We start from the raw sequence: 27,503 nt of genomic DNA, 5'->3' as shown, positions 1-27,503 counted from the left end.
AACAGTTTTAAATGTAACTTGCTACTTATGACCACAGTGTATGCCTACGCTCAAGATCACAAGATGCTCAGTCCATTAAATGATGAAAGAGTATCACTTGGAGAATTGACGATGCCATTTGATTAGCTACTAACTACTACTACTTTCATCAACAAAATGCGAAGAAACTATATAACCTTCGTTCTACAAACGACAGGACTTGGCAGTTATCGATCGGTTAAATCGAAATAAATACGTTTCAACTCCTTTTAACATAATTATATTGTTAATAATCAGTATGTTAATACCAAAGCATTGCGTTGAAAGTGATACACGTAGACCATTGTAAGATTCAAATTGATGGGGTAACGGTACGCTAAGTACCATATCATTCCTTTTAACTAGAAATGAAACCCTTCAAGGTGGTTCAAATCATAGAGATATTATAGTATCTCTATGTTCTAAAACCTCCCCAGTACAATTCTGGTCATTATAGCCAAAAATTGTATAACAAAAAACAATGTACAAATTCTCTCTCTTTAATTGTATAGATATACGGCCGGTACTATAACTGCCGATTTTCTAAATATCTACCAAATTGAAAATAACGAATAATAGGAATTATGAGATGAACTACTGGAGAGTTATTGTGTTGTTGCAAGAGGCTGTTTGCCCAAATAAAAACATTCGCCCACGAATCATAAAATCATTTAAATAGCATAAAGCTATGTCTACACTATCAAACTTTATATGACTAACAACAAAATGTAATTTTCCCATTATGGACATGATAATGTCACTTTTTCTCTGCTTGTTGTTGTTCTATGTTATATATGCTTTTTGTATTGTTTTTGTATTATTTTTTCTGGATAATAAATGAATATGAATATGAATAATATGAATATATCACTACCATACTTGGGCATATCACTACCATATTTGGGCATATCAGTTTGATAATGTAGACAGAGCTTTACTTAATGTTTGTCAAAATACTGTTTGTATAAATGTAAAAAACCGTTGTCATACAATTGAAGTTTGAACGCACAGTGGCTTTTCAATCCATCGCGCAAGTTCAAATCATAAGTTGGTAACAGTACATTATAGTGTAATTCTTCAACAACAAACGTGAATAAACAGCGAGATGTAATCTCACAGCCATAACGTTACGTACAAACAGAGTTCAAACTAAATGTATATTAATTAAGCAGATAAAAAATACACTAAAACCTCGCAGTTTAGTGAGCAGTTAATGGATTTGTTGTATAAAGATTCGCAATACATGAAATTTAATGTCTCTCATGACGTCACTAACTGTGTCGGAATCCTAAAGGCAGAAGTGGTCTTAAATGTGACCGCATTATTTTCAATTACAAACAGACATGTCATGCATTAAGCCGTATACTCTGATTATATCATTGCTAAAAATAAAGATATTCTTCAAAACAATCTCAAGTTAAATGCTATATGAATATCAATCTTTTTGGATATGTTCGCATATGTTCTTTTAATATGCGCAAAAAAAGGGGTCAGGGTACAAAGGGGTCATGGTACAAATCGGACAAGGTACAAAGGGGTCAGGGTACAAAAGGGTCAGGGTACAAAGGGGTCAGGGTACAATGGGGTCAGGGCACAAAGGGGTCAGGGTACAAATGAGTCCGGGTACAAAGGAGTCAGGGTACAAATGGATCAGGGTAAAAAGGGGGTCAGGTACATGGGGATCAGGGTACAAAGGGATCAGGGTACACAGGGGTCAGGTTACACAGGGGGTAGGTGTACAAAGAGGGTCAGGGTACAAAGGTGGTAAGTGTACAAACCTGGGTAAGGGTACAGAAGACATGCTTATTATTTTTTTTATTTATATGTATTCAAGATATATTTATTTAAATTCAACATTTAACATCATACAATGCAGCCACAGAGACAAAAAACATAACATATTACAGCAAAAAAAAAAACAAATGTATAAATAACTGTGTGAATTTGGGCCTCGTTCAAAAAGGCCTTCTAAAAATGAGCAAGGTGCATGATTAGGAATAATAACATTAATAAATTTTAAATTTAATTATTATTAAATAAAGACATTAATAAATTGACAATACTAGCATTTGTATTTTGGACCAATGAGATTGAGAGATTAAACCTTTCTACCAAGGAGATGGAAAAATAGCATAACCCATTAGATGTTAGAAATTATTTTATGTGTGTACGTCCAATATGAATGGGACTTAGGTTCATTGTTGTAGCTGACAATAATAATGAGATTTACTTGGTAATCAAGTTCAAAGAAAGCTCGCCTACAGAAATTAACATGTTTCCGGCATTAGGTAATTCGATCTAATATCTATGAATTTTAGTAGATAATCTATCAACATCTTCATGTTCAAAACATATTTGAATGTTGGCCATAAGAACTGTAAGCTTCATTAGCGGCATTTTAATTGTTGATGCACGCATGCACGGTCATGTGTTTTCCTACGTATTGACGCTGATACAGTACGTACACAAAACATGTGTCACATGTTCACGCTGCCACGCTTTGAATGATATATAAGTATTTTTTTATGGTTGACGTGTGTAAGAGCTGGTTTACACCAGAGCAATTTCACAAGTTGGGGTCGCTATACGTGTATGTAACGCATTTAAGGTCTGTTTTCACACCTTGCATTGTCGTTACATATGTGAAATAAGTTTCTTGCTGCCTATGTTTTAAGAGGATGCAAACTACATCGTTCAAAGTTTACATCTATGGTGGTACACCGACGCAAACAGGTGACTGATCATAATATACCACCACTGTAAACATAAACGACATTTAGAGAAAGTGCAACAGGATGCATATTGTGCAGGAAGAGTTAACCTTGTAAATAGATTATACATAAATATAATCAGTGTAGTATGGTGAAAACGTCTGTTCTCAATGTTTCAGTACCTTCACAAGTCCATTGCTATAGTCATATGACTAGGTTTCATGGCTCCGATCAACAATTTAGCCTAATAGCGGCTTTGTATGATTTCTTCGAACGTGAATAGAATAATAAGTCTGAATATTACCATTTTCAACAACCTTAGTCTCATCTGCAAAAACAAATAAGGAAACAAATCAATTGGTGGTTTAGTTAAAAGCTGTTTCTAGTTGCATGAATGCTTTCGCAATTTCCAGACTGAGCTAGCTTGAGGGATAGATTTGCTAATGCATTACACTGGAAATTTAGCCTGTGCTAATATAAGTTAAGTTGTCAATCTTCGTTGTTGGCTGGGCATAGACTCTTGGTATCCGGCCCTACATTGATTTAATCCATCTTAGTTAATTTAAAAGAGTGGGCCTACTAATAGTCTGATAGGTATTATACAGTAGTAGACACATTTCAGATTTAGAATATGAAACAAACAAGGGCCTTAAAATTGTTAGGGGGAACTCTAAACTGAAGCAGAACCGCTCCTTCGGGACACCCCTATGTAAGGGACACCTCTATTAAAGGGACACTTTCTTATGAAATGAATGAAGGCAGTGTATGTTTTAATGTTATAGCCAACCTGTATACAAGGGAAACCCTATTAATGACTAAAATAATAGAAGACAAACAAGACTATTAATTCAAATTGAATAAAAAAATAAATTCAATGAAACATTTCCAAATACACACATAGAAATTGGAGAATGAACTGGTTTGCTTGTACCTAACTGACTTCCCATTTTGATGATATCTAGAAAGTACCAACAAATACACAGTGAAGCTCTGGAATATTTACATTACAACCTAATAATTGATGGGAGGAGTGATATTTTTAAAGATTTACGTATTATTTAAAGTGGTTGAAATATCTTATACTATCAGGTTACTAATATATTTCGATTTTCTATATAATAGCGTGGGGGTTTAATTGTGCGTTGGTGTAATGATATTGGAGAGCGTGTTAAGAGTGTGGGTGTTTTTTTTTATTAAATTGGTTTATAGATTATCTAATAATAATTTAGCATTTATTTTCTTGTTGTGTGCGTTTATTATCATAACTACAATATTATCAACAAGTTAAAATACAGTTGGTTGGCTGTATAGTAGTAAGTGTATTTCCCCTTGTTCCTTTATGGAAAAGTGCCAGCTCTTAATAGGTGTCCACTGAATAGGTGCAATTTAGTAGTAATTTCAGTGATAATGATATTATTTGATTTTTTACATATACTGTGCTAAATGTAACTAAATGAAAAAATATAGCAAAAAAATATGCAGATTATTCTTTCCTAGGTAAACTGAAATACGATTATAAAATGGTGTTGACAATTTTCAATTTGAAGGAAATCTCGGTTACAAATCAATTCTAATAACATATGATCATCCAAAAGACAGATTATTACAGATTGACAATGTATTTGCGAAACTGATGAATAAACATCCCATTAAGGTATGGTAATTCTGGCCAAGTTGAGGCCAGGAAAGGATTTAGGCATTGAACAGGAGGATAAGTGGGGCAACAAACTGTTTTCTGATGCCATTGATTTCAATTCCTACAGGTTTTTATGGCGTATTTTAGTATTTAATTCTTCTGGGTTATCTGAGTTGGACTGGATTGAATTACTAAAACTGCAGTTACACAAAGACTTCTAGTCTCCTCCTAATTTAATAACAAGATGTATTGATATTTGTTTATTCAATAATATTCTCCACAAATATATTAAAAATACATAAACATAATAATTATATTAACACGTTCGATAGTAATTAATAAAACATAGTATGTGTGGAAGGAAACCTATATAAATTAAAACTTCACACCTAGGCTCCAACAAATGAAGTACAGTAACAAAGGGAAGAAGATACAATATAGGATACCGTATATCATAATGAAAAAGGAAAGAAAAGGAGAAAGTGAAAAAGGAAGGGAAAGGAGAAAGTGAAAAAGGAAAGAAAAGGAGAAAGTGTAAAACCCCGGACAGTCGAAGATATTCAGACAAGCACATTATAATTTTCAAAGAATGTGATACCAAAAATGTATTACTGTAGGATGAATACAAAAAAGGCAAATGTATTTTTTATCATTCCAATTGACAAAGCTGCTAGTTGTTTAATATTCATAATAGACCTAATCTACCACCAAGTGCTTATTATATTTTTTTACACCATTTGTAATACCAATTGGGAGCTAATTTATTCTGGAAAAAACCAGTTAGTAAATGGTATACAGATGTACAGAATATTGAATATGTCAGTGTCCTTAATCGAACAAATGATGTCATTATTTGTATATGTGATGATAAAAATAAAGATAATTTATCAACACGAAGCCTACTTGGTGATTACTTTGCAAATCTTCACACCAGCCAGTTTAAGAATAAAGAATATCACAACATGAAATCTTGTTTACGCAACAAGAAAAATGTCAATTGTCGAAAAAGAATATTAATATAATCTTCTGTCTACTTTTAATGGAATTTGTCACAGTGTCTTATTAAACAAGTTTGTCTACCTACGTCAGAGGGATATAAAAATACTTTCTGTACAGCTCTTTATCATTTTTTAATAGTGAATGTTTGCTTAAAAAAAAAAAAAACTATACATAATTGATAATGCATACAGGGATTAGCCTTTGAAAATTAATTTGTTATTGAATTCCAGTGTTTGTTGAACGGTAATTTTAATTTCTATCAATTAAAGTTGTTTACATTTCACAAAATAAGTTTATTAATTATCATTTATTTATAGCATACTTTTAACAGCAGAAAAAATGTTTAATTAAAGATGATGAGAAAATAATTGTAATAATACTTTAATTCTGGGTAATAGTACCGTTTTGGCAATGGCAATAAGACTTAAGAGTTTAATATTGCTGCTTTTGCTTTATCAATAGGTGTGTTCCAATTATTATCATGACTTTAATTATCTATCACCATGGTAAGTTTATGTATGATAAACAGAAACTGTTCACATGAAAATCAGATCCTGATCTAATGATTCTATGAGGGCAGGTGGCGCAGTGTGTTTGACATTGGATTACTGATCTTGAGATTGTGAGTTCGAATCCAACTCTCGTCGCATTGCTTGTATCCTTACGCAAGATACTTTAACTTACGTTTGCCCTGCTTCACCCAGGTGTAAAAATGGGTACCCGGTTAGATCAAGATACTACTTTGCGCTGATTACTAGCTGCATTATGGGAGTATGTTTCCATACGTGTTTGATAAAAAAAAATGACCAGGGTAATAATGTGAAGAAGAATTGTACAATAAGCGTTATATAAGAAGGAATATTATTATTCTAATGAGTTGTCTTTTAGCATGAAGGCAGGGCCAATATGGTTTCAGTCAGTTGAAAATACTAAATCAAATGCTCATTGGTAGATTCAATCTTATGAATTAATATTTATCTCATTATACATACAAGGTTAATCATGTTTCTTTTTATGAATTAATATTTATCCCATTATGTACAAGGTTTCTTTAACATACTCAGATTGATCATGTTAAGTTGATTAAAGCTGGTCACGTTATTTGATCATTTTAGGTTCACACAAGTCAATGATAACTTGATCATGATCAAACATCAGGCCTTGTCTTTTAAGGCGAGTGAGTGCGATCACTCACCTAACACACTCTGCCCTTGAGGAGTGCGATTTACAACACGCCTTAATTTTGTAAACTTCTACACACGAAAATACAAACAGCACACCTACAGCACCCCTGAATGTATTGAGGAGTGCAATTTGTAGCACACCTATGATTTTCAAAAGACAAGGCCTGAAACATGATAGATGGTTAATGTGAATTTACCTAATCTATTCAACTGTATTAAATTTCGTTATGAATTTAATTTATATCCATAATATGTCCAATTTTCAATTTTAATTTTCTGTATATAGTGTTTCTCTTTTATTTATCTTTTTTATTTTTCCACCTATAATAAGCTACTGTTTATTCTGACTGAGGTTATGAATTGCGGTTAAAAAAATAAAATCTACAGCAATTATCTATTAAACAACACTAGTTCTTGTTTAATTGTTCCCAACACCTGCCGAGAAGATGTGCTCACTAGAAAAGTTTATAGCTACACCTGCAAATGCAAGCGAAACTCTTCAATTTCTAAGTCAATACTTATGTGACGAAAATAGCTAACAATCAATCTTAGCATCAGTTAGACCGAGTTAGAAACAACAACAACCTGTTTTTTTCAAAATGACATTACATTCAATGTCAACAAATTTTCACCTGGAATTGATGAGAACTTTATTCTCATGATTTTAATAAGACATTTTTTATTATTAATGCTTTTCTTCTTCAATATAAGTTTCATTGCTGTATGACCTGATTTTTAATACTCTTAATATTTACTCTTTTGTTCCATGAGTTATATAATGCCACAAATTTTAAATTAAAGATGTATCCCCTTTGAAAAAATAATTCTTAACAATTGTGTTTGTTGAATATGACATTTTAGTCGCATAATACTTAACCACTTTGACCAAAAATTGGATCGGAAACAAATATTTACCTGAAAAAACTTTAATTTAAAGCAAAAAATAGTCAAATTGTTTTTTTTTAATTTAACCATTTTATTTTGTAATTTTATAAGAGAAAACATTTTTTTTTTTTCTACAGAATATTAAATTGATTGAAAACTTCATTTTTCATGTTTTTAGGGGACCATACATCTTTAAATAATAATGTTCCTTGAATACAATTTCTAACCCTATTGAATTTAGATACTTAGGTAAATATAATAACTGCAAGATCCCAATGGAAATACATTTCTCTCAAATTTTGTTGGACGAATCCTTGCTATCATAGTTTTCAATTTTGCTACAATTTCGTATAATACTGTATTGTATTTTTATCTGTAATCTGATTATATTGAACAGGCATATATTGTAACCAATGTATTAATTGAAATAAATGAGTACATGTTAATTAGGATGTACTATGGGAGAAAATTATGTGTTGAGAATGAATAACCAATCACAGAGAGATTACTCGGGATGTTATAGTCTGTTTAATCGTTTGCCACTCAAATTATAGAAGCATATGCCATACCATGTTTGCTTAAATCTGTCATGCTCACCAGATATTAAAACAAAAGTTCCATTTACACTGTTTAATTACAAATTCATGATCAATACAGTGTATTTATAACAGTATGTACATTAGGAAGAAGATTTTAATTCCATTTAGATCATAGATCTTCAATGGTTGCATCTAAGTATTTGCATAATAAAACATCCTCTGGCTGTTAACAATGTTATACAGAGAAATATAAGATAGTTATGAAGATCTACTTATGAAGATCGAAGCTATCGTGTATTTAAAGGTTCAAATACACAAGACTTAATGCATTCTGGAAGTCTAAAGTACGACGGAGAGAAATTGAGTACACTTTGTCCATGATGTAAAATTACACAATTTACCATTTTTTGTATGTTCAGTAACACTACCTATTACTCAGTCAAGTATTTATAAATATTTACATCACTAAACGTAAATTGTCAACTTGACTCTAATTGAATTAACCATTAGTTATACCATTCTATTATTTTACTTCACTCTGCTTACTGGCATCTCTATAGCAATTGTAAGAGATGCAAGCCAAGATAATTAACAACGATCATGGTCTAGTAAATGTAATATTGTTTATTCATAAAGTAGTAGTAAATCATATAACAATAATGACTCGTAGCTAACAACTATCTGAACAACTTGAAATCATTCTAGAATGCTGATCAAATTTATATCTGTTCTGAAGTAAATTCGAATGCAGAATAAATAAAATCTGTTTTTGAAGAACTGAAAGGATACAATACCATCAAATGAAATGAGAGTGCATGACATGTATCATACAGTCCTGTGGTCTCACCATGAGCCTGGCAAGACATGACTAAAACAGAATATATCATGACAAATTGTGGCAAAAGTCAATAACACAAATTGACATTTTTCATTTTGACTATTGTAAATGTGACAAGTTTAGTGACTGACAGTACAGAAAATAGTCTTCTAAGAAATGAGCATAGATGTCAATATTTAACCATCAAAGGAACACGTTCAATGACCAAGAAAACATAAAAAAAAAAAAATAAATAAATAATCCAGTAAATATCTTTTAATAAACAGAAGAGAGGTACAGCATTAATCTGACAGGTTAAAGCATAGTACAATAATTACTAAGATAGCTCTACTGTGAGTGAACGTGCACAACCTCCACATGGGTCATAGTCAACTGGTACTCATCCAGAAATATGAACATTTTGATAAAGTGGACATTCATGTTGACATGCCAATGAACATATGATGTAATGACCTTGTAATCTAGTGAGTGTGGTGCTATTCCACTTGGCCGGTGGTATGCGAGTAAACAGGTTTAAGCCAGACTATGTATGGCGTTGGTAGCTTACGCCTAGCCTAGATCCATAATTTTCTAAACGAAGGCTGGCATTTTAGTGATAAGGCCTATAGGCCTTAACCTGCATTATTAAAATCTTTATTAAAATAACCACTAACTGAAAAGCATTTTACTACATTTTCAAAAAATCAAGAGATCATTCTCTGTAATGACTCGTACTGAGTTAAAATGACTGAACACAATCTGAATTTTGGCAGTCAACGTACATATAATATAAATGACGTCATAGAATATCAGTCAACATAGTGAATGTGCAAACCGAAAATTCCTTATTAATCCTTAGTTGACAGTTCAATACAAATTCAAGAGTTAAAAATAGAGTTAAAAGTTTATAATTTTCTAGACATTCTAAACTTTCTTCTAATGTATATATCAAATTTGCAACAAGATACAATTTGTAACAAGACACTGATGTTGTGCATGCCATGTTTGAATTCTAAATTTTCCAAATTTAATTCTAGCAAGCAGCTAACAAGCATTTATTTGCGTGGGCAAGTATGAAACATGGGGCGTGAAAGCAAGTATTGTACTGCCAAAAAAGGGATTATAAATTGAATTTTATTTATTGTAGTTGATGTGAATTATCACTGTAGTTGATGTGAATTTCACTGTAGTTAATGTGACTTTCATTTTCCATCACAATAAAACTAAATTCTTAAATAGGATGCAATATTATCACAAGACACACTAAGATGCTAAACATTAATTGAACTCTGAAAATGAAAGACTCCAAATTTGCAATAAAACAGAAACGAGATATAATTACCTCTTGTTGACAGAGCAGCATCAAAGGGTTGCGTAAAACTGAGTTGGTACAGTGCTGAGTCTAAAGATTCTTCAGGTGCAATATCAATACGCCACAAACGTGGCTGACATCTGAAAACAAAACAAACAATTAGTAGTATGTACAACAACAAATAGACAACTAAATAAAAGACTAGATAGATTCAATGTATCATGTTCTTTTTTATTTTGTTTCAATTCAAAATCAAAGTGGCTTAAAAGTGGACTTTAAGCAACAACAGGACACTGAGCTCGCCTTGCCAAGATAGAAACTCGGTATGTCTGGCTGCAACAAATACCAATAGTACTGTACATAGTACATATTCTCAGCAGCGTGCAGTGTCTGTTAAGGAGTGTGGAACTGATCGTGCCAAAAATAAACCTTTTCGAGCCCAGCATCCTTTATTATTATTTATTCTTTATACTGGGTAGCCTCTTCAGTCAAAGACTGTTCTCCCAGAGGGCCCAGTGTATGTATATGATGAGTTTGTGAAATATACACCGGGGTAACCCCCTCTTAAGACATGTAAGCTGCAGTGTTAAATACAATTATTATTATTTATTCTTTATACTGGGTAGCCTCTTCAGTCAAAGACTGTTCTCCCAGAGGGTCCAGTGTATGATGAGTTTGTGACAGTGGCTGTTGTGTGTGAACTAGTACCCCGGGGTAACCCCTTACTCGTCTCGAAAGATGTACTATAGGTTCTTGTGCACATGAGCCAGATATGTGAGGTAAGTGAGTGAGTGGCCGAGCGGTTAAGACAGTGGAACCGTAATTACGTAGCCATAACATCGGCAGGGGTTCGAGGCTCACTCACTCCATGGTTCTGGTGGTAGAACGAGTCTCGGATAAGGACTATAAACCGTAGGTTCAGTGTACACATCTAGCTAGTGTGCACTTTAAAGAACCTAGTACATCTTTTGACACTAGTACTAGGGGGTTACCACGGTGTATTAGTACATTACAGCCACTGATCACCAACTGGGCCCTCTGGGAGACCAGTCTTTGACTGAAGAGGTTACCCAGTATAAATATATATATCAATCAATATGTACACTGGACCTATGGTAAACCATGGAGCGAGTGAGCCTCGAACCCTTGCCGATGTTATGGCTACGTAATTACGGTTCCACTGTCTTAACCACTCGGCCACTCACTCGCTCTTTGTTAGATTGCCTTGCTTTTAGGAGGTACAAGAAATGACAGTTTCAAATTCAGACCAGCATACTACTGTACTATCAATACATGCGGCTGCCAAATCACAGAAAATGGCGAAAATTATTATTGAGTATATAATGTTTAAACTGTAGTACAATGTGATACAAACAATACAGAACAGAAAAGTTACAATTAAGTAGAAACCTCATTTGCAATACACCTATTAAGGAAATACTTTAATGTGAAAAGAATGAGCAACATTATACGTTTTAACACTACGGGAAAAACCCTCTATCCACGGAATACCTCTATTAAGGGGACTCTTTGTTGATTGAGTCATCTTAATAGGGGTAATATTATATTACAGTACAGTATATTAAATTGTTAAATGATTAAAAAATATCTTTAATTACCCAACTCATCATATTCATTTAGTTTTAGCTCTCTTATCCTAGTATCATCAATAATGAATGAAATTGGAAAGTTGCATGTAATTTACTATGAAATGAATTATGGCATAACCTGATGAAAAATGTATTATTGAATATGCAGTGTGAGAATGATTGTAAAAAATATAGTCCAAAATACACTACAGTAACATTCATTAATACCTGGGTTTATTCATGAATAACACACAATTGATTAATTCTTCGCGAACTTATGTTAGTTAATCAAAATTTGCTTTTAACATCATCACTCCTCTTTTGGTGTCAACAACCAATGTTTTAAAGTGATGATCTGATGAATTTTAAATTAAGTCTAATTATAACATGAGGTAACAAAATCATTAATTTCCCATAACCTTCCTAATAATATCCTTTACCACTATTTCAAAATTACCATACAATCTTAAGAGGTTTGTTTACCAAGTGAAAGAGCGCAATGGACTGAAACCATACACAGATCATGCCAAGGAACGATAATAGGCTCATCATGTTTTTTTTATTGTCCGCACATACCACTTATAGATTGTCACAACTCTCTGTACTCCACTCTTAACTAATTAATAATAATAATAAAAATATCCTGGATTTATATAGCGCCTAATGTTGTGAAACCTCAAAGCGCTGAACATTATTAACCCAGTCATTTTTTTGGATCAATCGTGTATGGAAACATACTCCCATAATGCAGATAGTAATCAACACAAAGTTGTGTCTTGATCTAACCAGGTACCCATTTATACACCTGGGTGGAGAGAGGCAAACGTAAGTAAAGTATCTTGGATAAGGATACAAGCAAGCAATGCGACGAGAGTTGGATTTGAACCTCCATATCACGCTCAGCAGTCAAATGTTCAACACACTGCCCCACACGCCCTTATTACTTAATAGTACTTTACTGTTAGTTTTACTGTATTTTCATTGTACATTGATATATTCTTTTTCTTGCCAAGAATACCCATAAATTTGTTCAAAGAAGAAACACACTGATTGAAAATGTTCATCTGGTTTGTAGGTATAAGTATCTTGAAAATATTCTTTTTTCCAAACCAATAATTAGTAAAAACTAACCTTGACCCTGTCATTAAACAGAATAGGCCCTCTAGAGGTCAGTCTGTTTGATGATAGATCGTCATTATTTCTGAAGAAGCTGTCCGATCAGGACAGCGAAACTGTCAAGGTTAGTTTTTACTAATTATTGGTTTGGAAAAAAGAATATTTTCAAGATAAGAAACACACTGTATACACAAGAAAAGATCCTGACAGGATTTGAACCCAGGACTCCAGTCATATAATCACATACATAAATATACTAATCTTGCTTTGTAAAATGTAGTATATTTTTTCTCAACACAGCTAATCTATTTTAAAGCATTATTCATTAATTTATGGCTAATGTCAATTCATATCTCACTTTAACTTTTTGTACAAATTAACCTCTGTGTACATTCTCCTCCATTATGTCACCATTCATATTGTTTCTTCCCTTGGCTGAAACATTCATTACTAACAAACATGCTCGTTTTACTGACTTCAACAGAGTTGACAATACCACGATTTAATTCAAATAATGTTCACTTGAAGCAATCACTACTAAAATGTAATAACATAATTAAGGTTTGGTGTTTTTTTACAAATTTTAATTACGTCTGTACTATTCTGTTGCATCATAAAATTAACATAATTAAATGCCAAGTATCGTACTTCATAAATGATAAATCTGTATACTGAAATTAAATTTTGAGAGTTTTATATATCAAAACACATAAAATGACAATGTACCATGTTCTTAACAAGCCTTTAGGCATTATGTTATTAGAAAAAATGTAACATTTTCTCAGATTGTGCACGTTTTGGTCTTTTGGAGGATGTACAGTAACTTACCTAAAGTGGGGTAAAACATTTTATTAAAGTCTGTATATGGGCGTGTGGCGAAGTGTGTTGGACGTTCGACTACTAATCGTTAGATCGAGGTTCGAATCCAATTCTCGCCGCATGGCTTGTATTCTTAGGCAAGATACTTTACTTACGTTTGCCTCTCTCCACCCAGGTGTATAAATGGGAACCCGGTTAGATCAAAGAGACAACTTTGTACTGATTACTAGCTGCATTATGGGAGTATGTTTCCATGTGTTTGATCAGAAAAAAATGACTGGGGTAATAATGTTCAGCGCTTAGAAGTTTCACAAAATTAGGCGCTATATAAATCCAGGATATTATTATTATTATTATTATTATTACAACACTGTAGTAACCCATGTAGGCAAGTAAGTAAAGGCCAACTCAGAAAGCGTTGTACGACGAGGCCCGATGAATCGTCTCGCTAAGAGGAAATTAGACTTGTTTAAAGTTCTCGCGACGACCACATAACTAACTCTTCGGGATTCAACCTAGACAGCACAGACGAGCGTCAAGATGTTATGTCGGGCTTCGTTGTACAACGCTGTCTGAGTTGGCCTTTACTTATAGATATCAAAAGTACATAAAAAGTACTTACTTAGAATAGATTCCATATAGATGGCCAGCCTCTACCGGTAACTGAAACGTTTGATTACTATCGCTAGGAAACTTTTCATAGTACTTCAGGCCAAGCCTAAAAATAACCAGACATTTTTCAATTTTATTTGATAAAAACAGATAAATACTAAAACTGAAAAGAGAAACTGGTAATTCATTATACTCAAATATTAATAGTTGGAAAAAATATAATCTATTTAAATTTTATTTTATAAAAGATTATTTATATTCTATTTTTTTTGAAGGATTATTCTGCAATAAATTACTATGATCATTAACTTTGACAGCAAACTACTTATTAATAAATGATAACAACCACAGTGCTAAAATTAAGAATGTATAATATATTAGAAGAATATTATTCTCAATTCTATTTTGATCATCGATCTAAAGCTCTGTCTACACTATAAAACTAGTTTGACAAAAATGTATAATGTGCCCAAATATGGTAGTGATATGACATCATCGTGTCTATCCATATATGGGCACATCACATTTTTTGTCACATAAAGTTTGATATTGTAGACAGAGCTTAAGTTTATTTGGAACTTATAACCATTCACTTTAACAGGAACACAGAGAATATTGATGGTCTAATAACCACCAGGTTATATCCTGCAGTGTACAGTAGCTTTCTCTTGTACCAGGGAAATCCTCTTTTACTACACGGTTAAGCTTGGTTACCACTAGGACGCAATGCAAGGATTGATGTAAGCACAACATAAATAATATCACAAGTGTTATATTATCTGAAATGTTGCTTGCGTTTACGTCCTTGTGCTGCATCCTAATGGGAACCAAACTTTAGATGCATATATTAAAACAAAGAGCAGAGAGTTGTGACAGCCACCAGGGATAAACAGTGAAAACTCTGTATATGGTGAAAATTTAGTCCATTCAGTTTTTGACATAATCTTTACCAAGAGATAAAACAAATAAACAGAGATGAGCCAATAACCTGCCTGTCAGCGGAAAAATGGTGTAGAACAATGGATATGAAGCTCCCACAGGACAAACAACCTGATTATATGTGACTAGGACACAATGATCTGATATGTTCTTTATACACTATGTATGAAATATAGAGAACTAAGACTGAATGCGCTTCTTAATGGGCGATCAGATACATTATTATTTTGATCATTGAGTTCATTGTCCACAAGAGTAATTACATGACTATATGAATTAACTGTACTTAGAAACTAGTATATCTATATTTGATTTTAAATCAATATTAAATATTAGAAGAATTGTGATATTTAAGCTATGAAATGTTTAGTCATTTTATAAATGAAAACGTAAAATAAATTTAAAAAAAACCAAATGCTATATTAGGAAACCAAGTTTCAGAAAATAAAAGACAACTTTTCTTTCAGATTTCTTAGAACAGTAACACTCCTAAAGAAATGTGATATTTCTGCCTAAAAAAACTGTAAACAACTTCTAATATCTAATACAATATTTTATAAATAATGTATTTTTTTTAGACAACTACAATATCAGAAGTTAATGTTGTTGATACTTTAAGAACTGTGGGTAGATTACGCCCACCATCATAATTAGTTTTGGGACTGCATTACAACTCAGAGGGAGATTTGATAAAAATTATGATTTATATTGTCGTGATGTATGTTCAAATAAATGATCTTGCACAATCTGTATTATATAGAAAGCGTGTTATACAAATTCGTTCGTTATACAAATGCTATTTACTTATCTATACATAATAATCTTCGTTCTTATATAGCGATTATTGCACAATCTTTCTAAGCCCTTCACAATATTACCTCGGTAATTTTTTGGATCAAACACAAGGATACAAGCAATGCGGTGAGAGTTGGATTCAAAGTCACAATCAGTAATCCAATGTCCAACACACTGCGCCACACGCCCCTTCATAAAATGACCAGAATTGTACTGGGAGGTAAAAGGGTACAGGAATCTTTCTTTCATTTAATTGTTTCTGATAAAAGATTACAATAAGACTTAAGAGTCTTTATCAAAACTTTTTAATGAATGTTTAAAATTTGATTGGAGAAAATTTCCAATATTGGATCCAAACACAAAATAAAATTAATTCTTTTCTTCAAAACATTTTTCATATTAATAAATAATAGGAATTTTAACATGATCATAAATTGTTTTTTAATATAAAATATAATTCATTAGGTCGCAATTACACTAGCCAACTGGGATTTGAAATAGCCTTCACTATACTGTTTTAGATGTAATGTATGTTCAAATAAAACAAGCATGAATGTGCGATACTCGGGGTACAGCAAAAGAAGCTGTAATGACGTCATAAGACAGGATGTGACGTCACATACACATCAATAACCTCGCTACCAAATAGTTAATACGGCTATACGGTACCATCCTCGAGACGTCATATGGCTGTATTCGGTTTGACATTAAAAAATCCGGCTCTATAGCTTTGAGTACATGTCCCTGTAGTATATTCATGCCAATAAGGGAGGAGTAGTACTTTATAAATCGCACTTTTTACTCAATAGTGTCGTATGGAAGTGGAGAAAATGAGAGAGTCCTAGACTCGGGTACTCCGAGTAAAAATCAGGGCTTCATTATTTTGTTTTTCATTGGTTTAATAGATAACAAAAAAAAGAGTCTAAACTACTACTACTGAGACAATAAAAACATAAATACTGAATGTTTAATTAGGGCTCAATTTAATGTTATACTCAATCACCAATTGGAATAGATTATACTGCGCTGCGATATTCTAATTATTTTACTTCCTGTGGAACATGTACGGGTACGTGGGCGTTGCTTTTATACGGCCATTAAAAGCTCTGAGTTACAGCACCCATTAAAAGATCATCCATGTCGTAAGACTGAATGCTTGTTGCTATGGTAACAATTACCATACTTCACGGTCAATTTTCTATTAAAGATACAGTAGCCTCACACATGAAACATACATAATGCATACACAGAATGTATCCTCATTCATAAAAATATGAATTAATCATAAATCTCACTTTTTTTTTCTTTTTGGAAATTTCTATTGATCCCTGACTTTTTCATAAGAATTGAATTTTGTTTAAAGTGGCTGGATTTTATAAATAAATTAATCAATATCTTGTTACCAAAAATAATGATTAACTTCTGAGTTAATTGAACCAGAATGACAATGTAATTAATTAGGGAAATTGATCTGATGATGGTAACAGTATTAATAATGTTATTCAATTTCTAACCCTATTTAAGAATTGATATAATTAAACATATACAAAATGTTTCAATACCATAATTGGCAGTGAAGATTTTTTCTGTTTTGGAAATGAAAATCATTAAATTGGTAGGTAAGCACCATTAACAGAAAAAATGCCACAGCCTGATTCCTAACAGAATAATATTTATGAAACATTAGATCATGAAAAACACTTGAAAGGATTTTAACCTAGAACCCTGACTTGCATGCATTATTAATCAAACTTAAAGGAAAAGTAAAAATTAAGTGATTCATTAAAACAAACAAACAAAACCGAATACAAAAATTAAAAAAAATATTAAAAAAGACATGTAGACACAAAATTTGCTAAGCAATATGAAACTTCATTTTTTAACAAATTTGGCCTACCATGCTATCATGTATGTTTGAGAATCACTCACTTAAATGTCAAACATGAAGGTTAGCTGGCAGCCTACTAATGAATGTAGCATGACAGTACAGAAGATCTCAGTTTTTAACTTTTTGATGATCAAATTAAATTTCATGTCCACAATAGGGAGCATTCGATTTGCGACAACAAAAGTATTTAATAATTGTTATGAAAATAAGACTAGATGTAATATATATAAAGTAAATATTGTTATGGATGATAAGACTAGATATACAAGTAATTATTGTTATGGATGATAAGACTAGATATACAAGTAATTATTGTTATGGATGATAAGACTAGATATACAAGTAATTATTGTTATGGACGATAAGACTAGATACATAAATAATGATTGTTATTGATGATAATCTGGCTGGACACTCAGCACATTAATGTTATGAACATAATCTGACCGAATACACAAAGAATTATTTCTCAAAAACATTATTATGGCCGACAAGTGATTCAATTAGTGAATCTCTAGGGAAAATGTCTTCTATACAAAGTAAATTATTTTGACTAATGGTTGACTTGTCTAAGATGTTTTTACGTAACATATTGTCATTATAGTGATATTACTTTGTTTATCAAAGACATGTGGGAATCACAATACTCGTTATCTTCTACTTCATTAAAGACTTACAAAGACAAGTAAAATAATTAACTGTAGTTTAAGTTTGTGCTGATCAAAAACACAATACATTATTACATGTTTGTGTATTGCGCTATCATGGTGCTGTTCTTTAAATGTCAGATTGTTATAAAATATGAAACTAAAGCGCTGTCTACACTATCAAACTTTATGTGACAAAAAAATATGATGTGCTCATATGGATATGATGATGTCATATCACTACCATATTTGAGCATATCACTACCATATTTGGGCACAAGACACTTTTTTCAAACTATTTTGATAATAGTGTAGGCACAGCTTAATAGTGGACAAGTTATAATAAAATAATTAGATGTTTTGCCCTACTCTGACGTAATTTGTACTTTATACTAAGTACATATGAGAATACTTGCGAAAAAATTCGCAAGTAGTTCTCGGGTGGGACTCGAACCCACAACCTCCAGATCATTAGCCTGGCATCCATACCTCAAATTTTTTCGCAAGTATTCTCAAATGTACATAGTATAAAGTACAAATTACATCAGAGTAGGGCAAAACATCTAATTACTCAACTCCCTGACGCAAAAGCTACAATTACAAGTTATTATAAACAAACCAAACAATTTTGAAAATTTAGTTTTCGAACTTGCTCTTTTACAAACGAATTGATCATGTAAATTTTAACTCTAATATTGTATTGTAATTAAGATTAATTCCTACGTTTTTTAGATCTAATTTAATTTTTCACAAACTACATTTAACGTAAAAATAAATACTATCATGGTCTTATTGAGATAACTTTTTTCGTCTTTGAACGGTTAGAATTGTGAAAAATAAGTTGATTCTAATAATGTTAGCAGCCCGCTATAAATCCCAACAGGCATTGTGCACGGATTGATATTTTAGTTTTTCTTCTGTGATACACCTACTTTGGATCGATCGTGAAGGTCAAAATAAATGGAAGATTTTCAGCGAAAATACCGGGTTTCCCCCAATTTGTATTACGGATTCTGGCAAAAATGCAGCAACTAGACTACGTACGTTACTATTGTTTACCAGCTAGGCCTTCAAAACTAAGCCTAGCTAGGCTAGGCCTAAAGACCGTCCATGAGAGGAAATTCACCGCAACCTACTTAGGTAGTGCATTGTTTCTCTCTTTTTATCATAAATTACAATAAAACATCTAAGAAATGACCTGGTTTAATGTTCTTAAAGTAATATATAATTATATGCATTATTTTTACAAAACGTCAACAATTGTAGGGAATGGATCTTTAACTTTTTCGAAAACTTGTCTTACCTGCAAAGAGCCTGCTGGTCCTGTAGCGGTAAATTCAGCATTGCTGTGACAACTAAAAGCTCAAGAACATTATGCATTTTACATAACCTTTCAATTTGATCATGGGTTGATATCTTGCTTTCTAAAAAGAATCCTAATTGTTCATGGAGTACCACTTCATGTCCTAAAAACAATGGTAAATCCTTACATCAATTTTATTGTATGATTTATAATAATTTTCTGTTAACTTATGTTAAACAAACATATAAACTATAATAGACATAAAACCAGTAATTGTATTTCACTTTTACAATATTTCTGAATTTCATTTACAGTCGGTTCACACTGAACGTTTACACGCGAATCGATTCGCGCAAAGTTTGAAAAAGTTTCCCTTGGAGTAACTCAAGCAAATTCACATGTGAAGAAAAATCGACTGAATCGAATGTTTGACCCTGAATTTGAATTCAGTAATATACAAAGGGTTACCTTTATATCACCATGACATGATCATGACATGAAACTACACTATTTCTATCAACTGTCAATGTAAATAATAAATATTGTACAGTATATAGATTATAAATTTATTTACTAATGAAATAGTCGATATAGTCTCTTCTCAACTTTTCTAGGCCCATCTCAATGAGTATTTCCAAAGGCTCGACTGCCTCCAGATTCAGGTGAGGGGTTTGTTGTTGGTAACAGGCACGGATTTGACTTGCTAGCCTAGACTCATTGTGTACATGAACCTATAAAATAAAAAAAGCAAATATAAATAAACAGCCTTCTTTATTGGTAAAAGTACTGTAAGCTAGAATTTTTTAAAGGATTGTGTTGCTTTTAACACATTTAAATAGGAGTGTCATAAACTTTGAACCCTTCACCTAAGATTAATAGGCAAGCATTATAACCATAAATAAACACATCATATAGAGCTTGTTGCAGGAATGTGTGCCTTTACTCACCACTGGAAAGAAGTCTCCAGTTTTCAGTGTCTGCATAACCATTTGAAGTGCCATCCTCAGTTCTTGGAGGTTTCTAGAATCCTTCAGATGGTTCCATAATCGTTCTGTGAAGTCCAGATCATTCCTTTGTTGGATATCAAACTTCTCACAAAGTCCTTCGTCTTCTTGTAATTTCTGGTGAAAACAGGAATATAAATAATAACACATAAATAACACATATTTCTATTGTTTTCTGTTCAAACTAAAAAGATGCATTTATTGGTAATCAGTGGAAGGTTTAGTGGCACCATGAAAATGTTTTTTAGTCCGCTTTTTATTCTGCTTGTGAAATCAACTGCACCATCGCTGCATGTTTTGTGTAAATGGTCATAAGGAATTGTTTTCTGCTTACTGTTTAACACTTACTGTTGTAGCCTGCCTGTGTAAATTAGCGATAACACACATGCAACCGTGTCGATAGAAATATATATATTTATCATACAACTAAAACTGTCGATGATGAGATTAAATTGAAAAAATTCATCTCCTTCCCAAAATATTTTTGATATCAAATTTTCGTTTTTAGTGAAGGTGAAGATAAACGTTGAAACTTACCAACGTTTCGTGCGTTAGCATCGCACTTTTCATGGCATAGTCACGTGATGTTGTTGTGACATGCGCCCTCTCATCAAACATTACACATAAATCTGCAATTACAGACCATGCTATAAAGGAAAACCATACACCTAATTGGGAGGCGAAAGTGTTAAAGAAAGATGGAAACATAAACAAGAGAGGATGGCAAGAAGCAATTACAATTAGAAAAACTGGAAACAACATGAACAGAGACCAAGGAGGAAGGTGGCTGCCACACATATATGATGACCTGTTAGAAGTGAGACGGCCGGCCGGGGCGGACCCCTCTGGGATTCACCCAGAGGTATTCAAGAAATAACTCAGAGAGGGCGCATGTCACAACAACATCACGTGACTATGCCATGATCAGTGTCGGCAAACCAAGCTGACACCACTACCTTGAAAAAGTGCGATGCTAACGCACGAAACGTTGGTAAGTTTCAACGTTTATCTTCACCTTCACTAAAAACGAAAATTTTATATCAAAGATGAGATTGACGCGATTATGAGATAATGTTCCGAATATGAGCACTGTTTCAATCATTTGACAGTATATATAAAATGTACACAGTGCTATGCAACACATTTGATTATATATATATATATATATATATCTAGGAATAGTTAAATGGTAATAACCCTTTACCATTGTGCACCTACTTTTTCTTCAGCTACTCTACCAACATTACCATTACTTCCTTCTTCTACTAGAAGCTGCTCAAGTGTTTTGAAGAATGTAGAATGTTCATCAGTGTAGTGGTTCGCCCATTTTACCTCTCCTTTCTCAATACCAGTTATAAAACCCTTAAAATAAATTCTAAGACTTTCTTTATTGTGGTATTAAGTTTGGATTTGGTACTGATTTAATCATTGAACATAATAATAATCTAATATGCGTTTAAGAGCTTCGGCTCATTGCATATCATTGCATGTATAAAATACGTTTTCCATTCATTATGATTTAGATTAAACTTATAGAAATATTCTTGTGAAAGAAATAATGTATATATATATTCTGTTGATACAAATAAATGGTACGTATAGTACCGCGAATGATGATAATAAATAAATAAAAATCTTTCTTGGAAATAGACACCATTATGTCGGTTGCACACGTGTCAAACTGTGCGTCAAAGAAAAACAAAACTTAAAAACGAGTATACAAAAAGTAAAGGTAGTGGATTGGTCTCTATACCAATGTTTAAATCTGCATAAAAAATGTTTTACCATTGAGGGGGTTGGAGGGGTGAGATGTAATACATATAAATGTGGTAGGAAAAGAGGTGTAATAAGCCGAAGGCTTGGTAATCTAGCATTTTTTATATATGAGGATCATATAGAATGCGTTCGCGTTTATACGCTTAACACGCTGCGTTGCGTATCGTTCTCGCGCAGATAAGCTCAACACAGGTGCATAGTAGTGTGTATTGCGTAGGGCATATCTGACTGGAGATTGCAGCTACCATCTTCTTGGTTCCCTCTCCATGGAGAATCACTTTTTGAACTTCGATAACATTGGAGTTTGCTATCTAGCCTTCGGCTATTTAAAATCTTTAGGTAGGAATGACCTGTCATCACCACGAACAATGAACGTTTTGCGACATAGCGCATTTAAAATACTCCAATCCAAGCGATTATTGGCCAGTGTGCTGCACTGTATTAAGCTATAAATAAATGAAAGGTGGGACAGTAACAATACATTACCTTTAGCATTTGTAATTCTTGATACAATTTGTAGCTAGTAATCCTACTATCCCCTGGTACAGCATTTATATTCTGAAACACAAAACAAAAATTACTAAATGATACAACTTTTAAAATTCAAAATTTTGCTATAAAATAACCTAAATTAGGATTAAATTCTTATCACTAGAACATTCTAATTAAATGGTTCCTGCATAAGAATTTTGATTGCACGCAATTTAGAATTTTAGAAATCTCTATCCCCTTCACTATTTTGGAATTATACATGTTCTCATTATGTTATACCTATAAATGATAAAGTAGCTGGGTACTGTTCTTTAAGGATACTCACCAGCTTGCATTTAGCACAATGTGGTACCTCTAACATTATTTCCACATCTTCCCATTCACATTCCACAATAACACTAGATGCACCGCCAAGATCACTTGCACTTCTCTCAGAGAAGCTTGCCCCAAGAACATCATATTGGGCATAGCCATTAGCAGTTACCTGAATATAAAAACAAGCATCATTCATTGTCAATGGAACACTAAACCAAGCAGATATAACTAAACATATAAAGGTAAACCAAGAGTAGGAACTACTACAGTGAAAGAAGTGGCTCCACCCAAAACTTTAACTTGGGTTATGATTGTTTCATAAGCATTCTACTGTACGATTAGGCTACTTACTGGCCTTACTCTTTCAACTCATTCTAAATGTGTCACCCAATGTGGGCATGGCGGGAGAACTTGTTAATTGATACACTCTTATTTTAAGCATATTTTCGCACAAAAAGGTGATATTCTACTTTAAGTGTAAATGTACTGTAACGAAGGCAATGATATTTGATTTATACATTTGTTGACATCTTTCAATTGACTATAATTAGAATGTTTATCTCTATCGCACTTTGCAATGTTATTAACCCATTAAGGACAGAAGTTCACATTATCAGGTTTTGCTTATTGGATGCAATGAACTTTGGTTTCATGAAGTTTTAGCATAGATTATAAGCTCTATGTATTCCTAAAATTTGATAAATATATTTATATAATGGCTACTCAAACATGCACTTAATGTACTACATTATAAAACAATTACTATTCATATTTAAATCTGGAATAATTTTGCTACATGATTCATGTGAAGCAACAATGTTTGTGTTTATTTTTTTCTAGGAGAATTTAAGAAAAAAATGCAGCGGCAGTGTGAATAAAATATTAAAAAGTATTAAGTAAAATATCAAAGTAACAAAAAGAAAAGCAAACTTCATTAAATAAAAAATGGATTTCTGACTTACGTTCACAATTTCGGATTGGCAAAACCCTTCCATAAGATGTTGGACAGAGGGAATCTCACTCTTATTGTGGTATGGACCTGCAGTAGCAGAAATCAATATTGTATTATTTCTCAATTATCCCAGCATGCTAGATAGTAGCTGAATTTGCTAGCTTAGGTTAAAATGAAAAACTACACAATGTATTTCAGATATTTCATTATAAAATAACCATTAAAAGTTTCATTAATATACTGTACTACATGTGCAGACAGATTATTAATTATTATTACAGATTGTTATTATTCTGCTCGTATATAGTTTATTTTAATCATTTGAATGACAGAATAAACGGTAGAATTTACCTTGGCAGGATATTGTGTAGGTGTTAATTACATGATTGTGTACTTCATTTTTTTGCCATGAACATCCCATGAGGAATACATGTTCCGATGCATTGCCGTCACACATCACCCACAATGGGGTTGTAGGCAATGTTGACTCATCTTTCCATAAACAAAATAATGACAAGAGGCTCCTAAAACATACAGTACAAAATTACAAACAATTGTCACCAGGGACTTATTGACAATCAAAAAGAGAGTCAAATGGCCGAGCGGTTAAAGCAGGGGCGCTGTTTACTGTACCTAAAGAGCCAACAATATCGACAAGGATTGGAGGCCGACTCACTCCTAGTTCTGGTGGTGGAACAAGTCTTTTCGGATAAGGACTATAAACTGTAGGTCCACATAACCTGTGTGCACTTCAAAGAACCCAGTTCATCATTCGAGATTAGTAGGGGGGGTTACCCTGGTGAACTGCTTCACAAATGATCCCCTGTATTAGGGGGATTACCACCTATATAAGACAGTGATTAATTTACTATTGGTAGTCCTTGGTCCACATTGCCTAAAGATATAAAATAAACATTAGGTATAATTTTGGTTTTAAAATAGAATTCTTACATTTGATTGTATAAAATAATGTAAATTGTAAACAAAACAAAAATTCTGTTCTTTTCAGTTGAAATTTTCTTGAGAATGTTTAAAAAAAATAATGCAAATACTGTATGTATGGACCAGATAGGTAGGTAGTGTAAGATTTATCCCAATCAATGATTCTTTTGTTGTACAATATCTGTTTTGTGCAATTAAGACCTTTCAATGCTCGTTAGTGTTCAAACAGGTAGACCTAAAACAAGCTTGAATTTGAGGGTGCAATGGGACCGCGGTGCAGACGTTCGTACTAAATCGTGCAGCTAGCCTAGCGCGATCGGTAGTATTCTGCATATACACACAGAGTGCTCTTATGATTTTTTTGCTGCACACTTTTTACACTCCTGTGCAAGATCGTGAAAAAATAAAGAGCGCACAACTGACTCATTTCAGCGCGTCTGATTAGCTAAATCCTTGAACCCATGTTATAAAATGGAATACCTTGCTTTTCCCAGACTGACACCAGGATATCGAATCTCATCTTTGTCAGCAGTATCATCAAGGATGCTGTTTCCAAGGCATGCATTTCCATTGCATGTTTCATCTACATTGCATGTGTCATCTCCATTGTAGTATGAGTCATCATCATTTGTATAAGAGTCTTCAAAACAATCTTTTCTGTAAGACTAAACAAATTCAAAACAAACTTTACATATTATGAAACTGTGCCAAACAACCTAAAATACAAATTAATACCCAGTTCTAGTGACTAGAATCATGTCTTCAAGTTTAGTTGGAATAACAGTGGCACATACTATAGTTAGTACATTATACAACGTTGGAGAGACACCTTACAGGCAATAGCTTTTTGATATTGCATTTGTTTGTCCTTGGCATTGTATATTTAGCCACAGTGGTCTAATGGTTGGGACATCTGCATAGCAAGCAGAAGATTCCAAGTTCAAATCTCACATATTTCCTCATCTTTATCATTTCAAATTGATCGATTAAATTTCAGTATATCATTGGAATTTATTAGTTTATATAATTATAGTCTCTTTTATATTTTTTTATATACTGTAGAAATTAATAAGATAAAATAATACTGTTTAATGAGTGATTATATTGCATTTTGTTACCTTTACACTGTATGCTAATATAAGCTTATCTTGCGATTTTACAGAAGTTGGAATGACCTCAGAACTTGGAAGATCATTCCATGATATAACTTCAAGTTGAAAATTAAGGTATTTTGCACTAACATCTTCTTTCTTGTCTAGTCTAAGAAAAATGAGATTTATAATAATTTATATTAATTATTAGCGCAACGTAAACGTGTAAAGCATATTATTTTAATATTGACCACGGGGCTGTATTGACATACTATATTTATAATTATTACTAACCTTTCATAAATGTTCTTAAAATTTAAATGTTCCTTGACAAGACTTTTCATACTTTATTTGGTTCAATAAAAACAAATCTGTAACATTATAAAAATATTTTATTTTTAAACAAAGTTAGGAAATAACTGCTAGCTAGGGCCAGGCCTACTAGGCCTAGCTAGTCGTAGTAGTAGTAGCAGACCTAGTAGTAGTAGTAGCAGACCTCTTCTACTCTAGGCTACTACTCTAGTAGTAGTAGGCTAGTTAGGCCTAGTAGGTAGGCTATTAATATTATGCCTTCCTATAGTTATACCAGGGCTGCCTACCAGACCTAGGCCTATTAGTAATAGGCCTAGCTGGGGCTAGGCTAGGGTCTACGCCTACCCCTCTCTCTAGCTAGACTAGCTAGGCCTAGAATAGCAGGCCTACATAGCCTAGGCCTAGGCCTAGCCCTAGAGTAGTAGCTAGCCTAGCCTTTAGGAAGGTAGGCCTAGGCTAGGTAGCTAGGCTAGTAAGGGAACTCGGACTGCTTAACAACAAATATATTAATGCGTAACACGTTCTAAACTTAAATAGCAAATAGTGTTAAAATTGTCTTTACATATTTTGAAATAAAACCCGATAAACTATGCAATTTAATTATTACCAATTAGGAGCCTAAATCTTGAAACTTAACAAACAAAAAATAAAACAAATTTCCCGGTATTTTTGTTATACCTCCCTCTATAGTATAATCTTTCTATAAAAACAAGTTTTTATAATATTATGTGACATTTTGTTATTAAAATATAATAATTATACGTAAATGCAAAATATTAATATATTTTGAAAACAAATATTTATATTAGA

The 27,503-nt window shown here is 32.8% G+C and overlaps 1 protein-coding gene across 4 annotated transcripts; it reads right to left on the bottom strand.

The window, feature by feature from the left end:
* Positions 1 to 103: 103 nt before the first annotated feature.
* Positions 104 to 27,329, bottom strand: LOC140040545 (protein zwilch homolog). 4 transcript variants are annotated; one of them, XM_072086570.1, is made up of 15 exons: positions 27,301 to 27,329; positions 26,676 to 26,752; positions 26,409 to 26,550; positions 25,771 to 25,955; positions 24,700 to 24,872; positions 24,359 to 24,435; positions 23,407 to 23,565; positions 23,076 to 23,147; positions 22,032 to 22,175; positions 20,757 to 20,930; positions 20,384 to 20,540; positions 19,810 to 19,972; positions 14,248 to 14,343; positions 10,132 to 10,241; positions 104 to 3,057 (listed from the first exon to the last, which is right to left on the bottom strand). In XM_072086570.1, exons 2-15 carry the CDS (start codon positions 26,723 to 26,725, stop codon positions 2,969 to 2,971), a joined length of 1,791 nt encoding a protein of 596 aa, XP_071942671.1. In that variant the 5' UTR covers positions 26,726 to 26,752; positions 27,301 to 27,329; the 3' UTR covers positions 104 to 2,968. The 4 variants fall into 4 exon arrangements, with proteins under 4 accessions (XP_071942671.1, XP_071942672.1, XP_071942668.1 ...); XM_072086571.1 differs by lacking the exon at positions 27,301 to 27,329 and adding an exon at positions 27,256 to 27,275; XM_072086567.1 differs by lacking the exon at positions 27,301 to 27,329 and adding an exon at positions 26,981 to 27,128.
* Between the last annotated feature and the right edge of the window lie 174 nt (positions 27,330 to 27,503).

This window comes from Antedon mediterranea, chromosome 2 (assembly GCF_964355755.1).
Source record: "Antedon mediterranea chromosome 2, ecAntMedi1.1, whole genome shotgun sequence".
In the NCBI taxonomy this organism is placed as follows: domain Eukaryota; kingdom Metazoa; phylum Echinodermata; class Crinoidea; order Comatulida; family Antedonidae; genus Antedon; species Antedon mediterranea.
This window is presented reverse-complemented; position numbering and strand designations above follow the sequence as displayed.

Coding starts and splice junctions, on each gene's coding strand:
- LOC140040545 (XM_072086570.1), bottom strand. CDS start 26,725: ATGAAAAGTCTTGTCAAGGAACATTTAAATTTTAAGAACATTTATGAA. Junction 24,436..24,699: donor CTACACAATATCCTGCCAAG/GTAAATTCTACC, acceptor CTGCTACTGCAG/GTCCATACCACAATAAGAGT. Junction 10,242..14,247: donor CTATATGGAATCTATTCTAA/GTAAGTACTTTT, acceptor TTTTGTTTTCAG/ATGTCAGCCACGTTTGTGGC.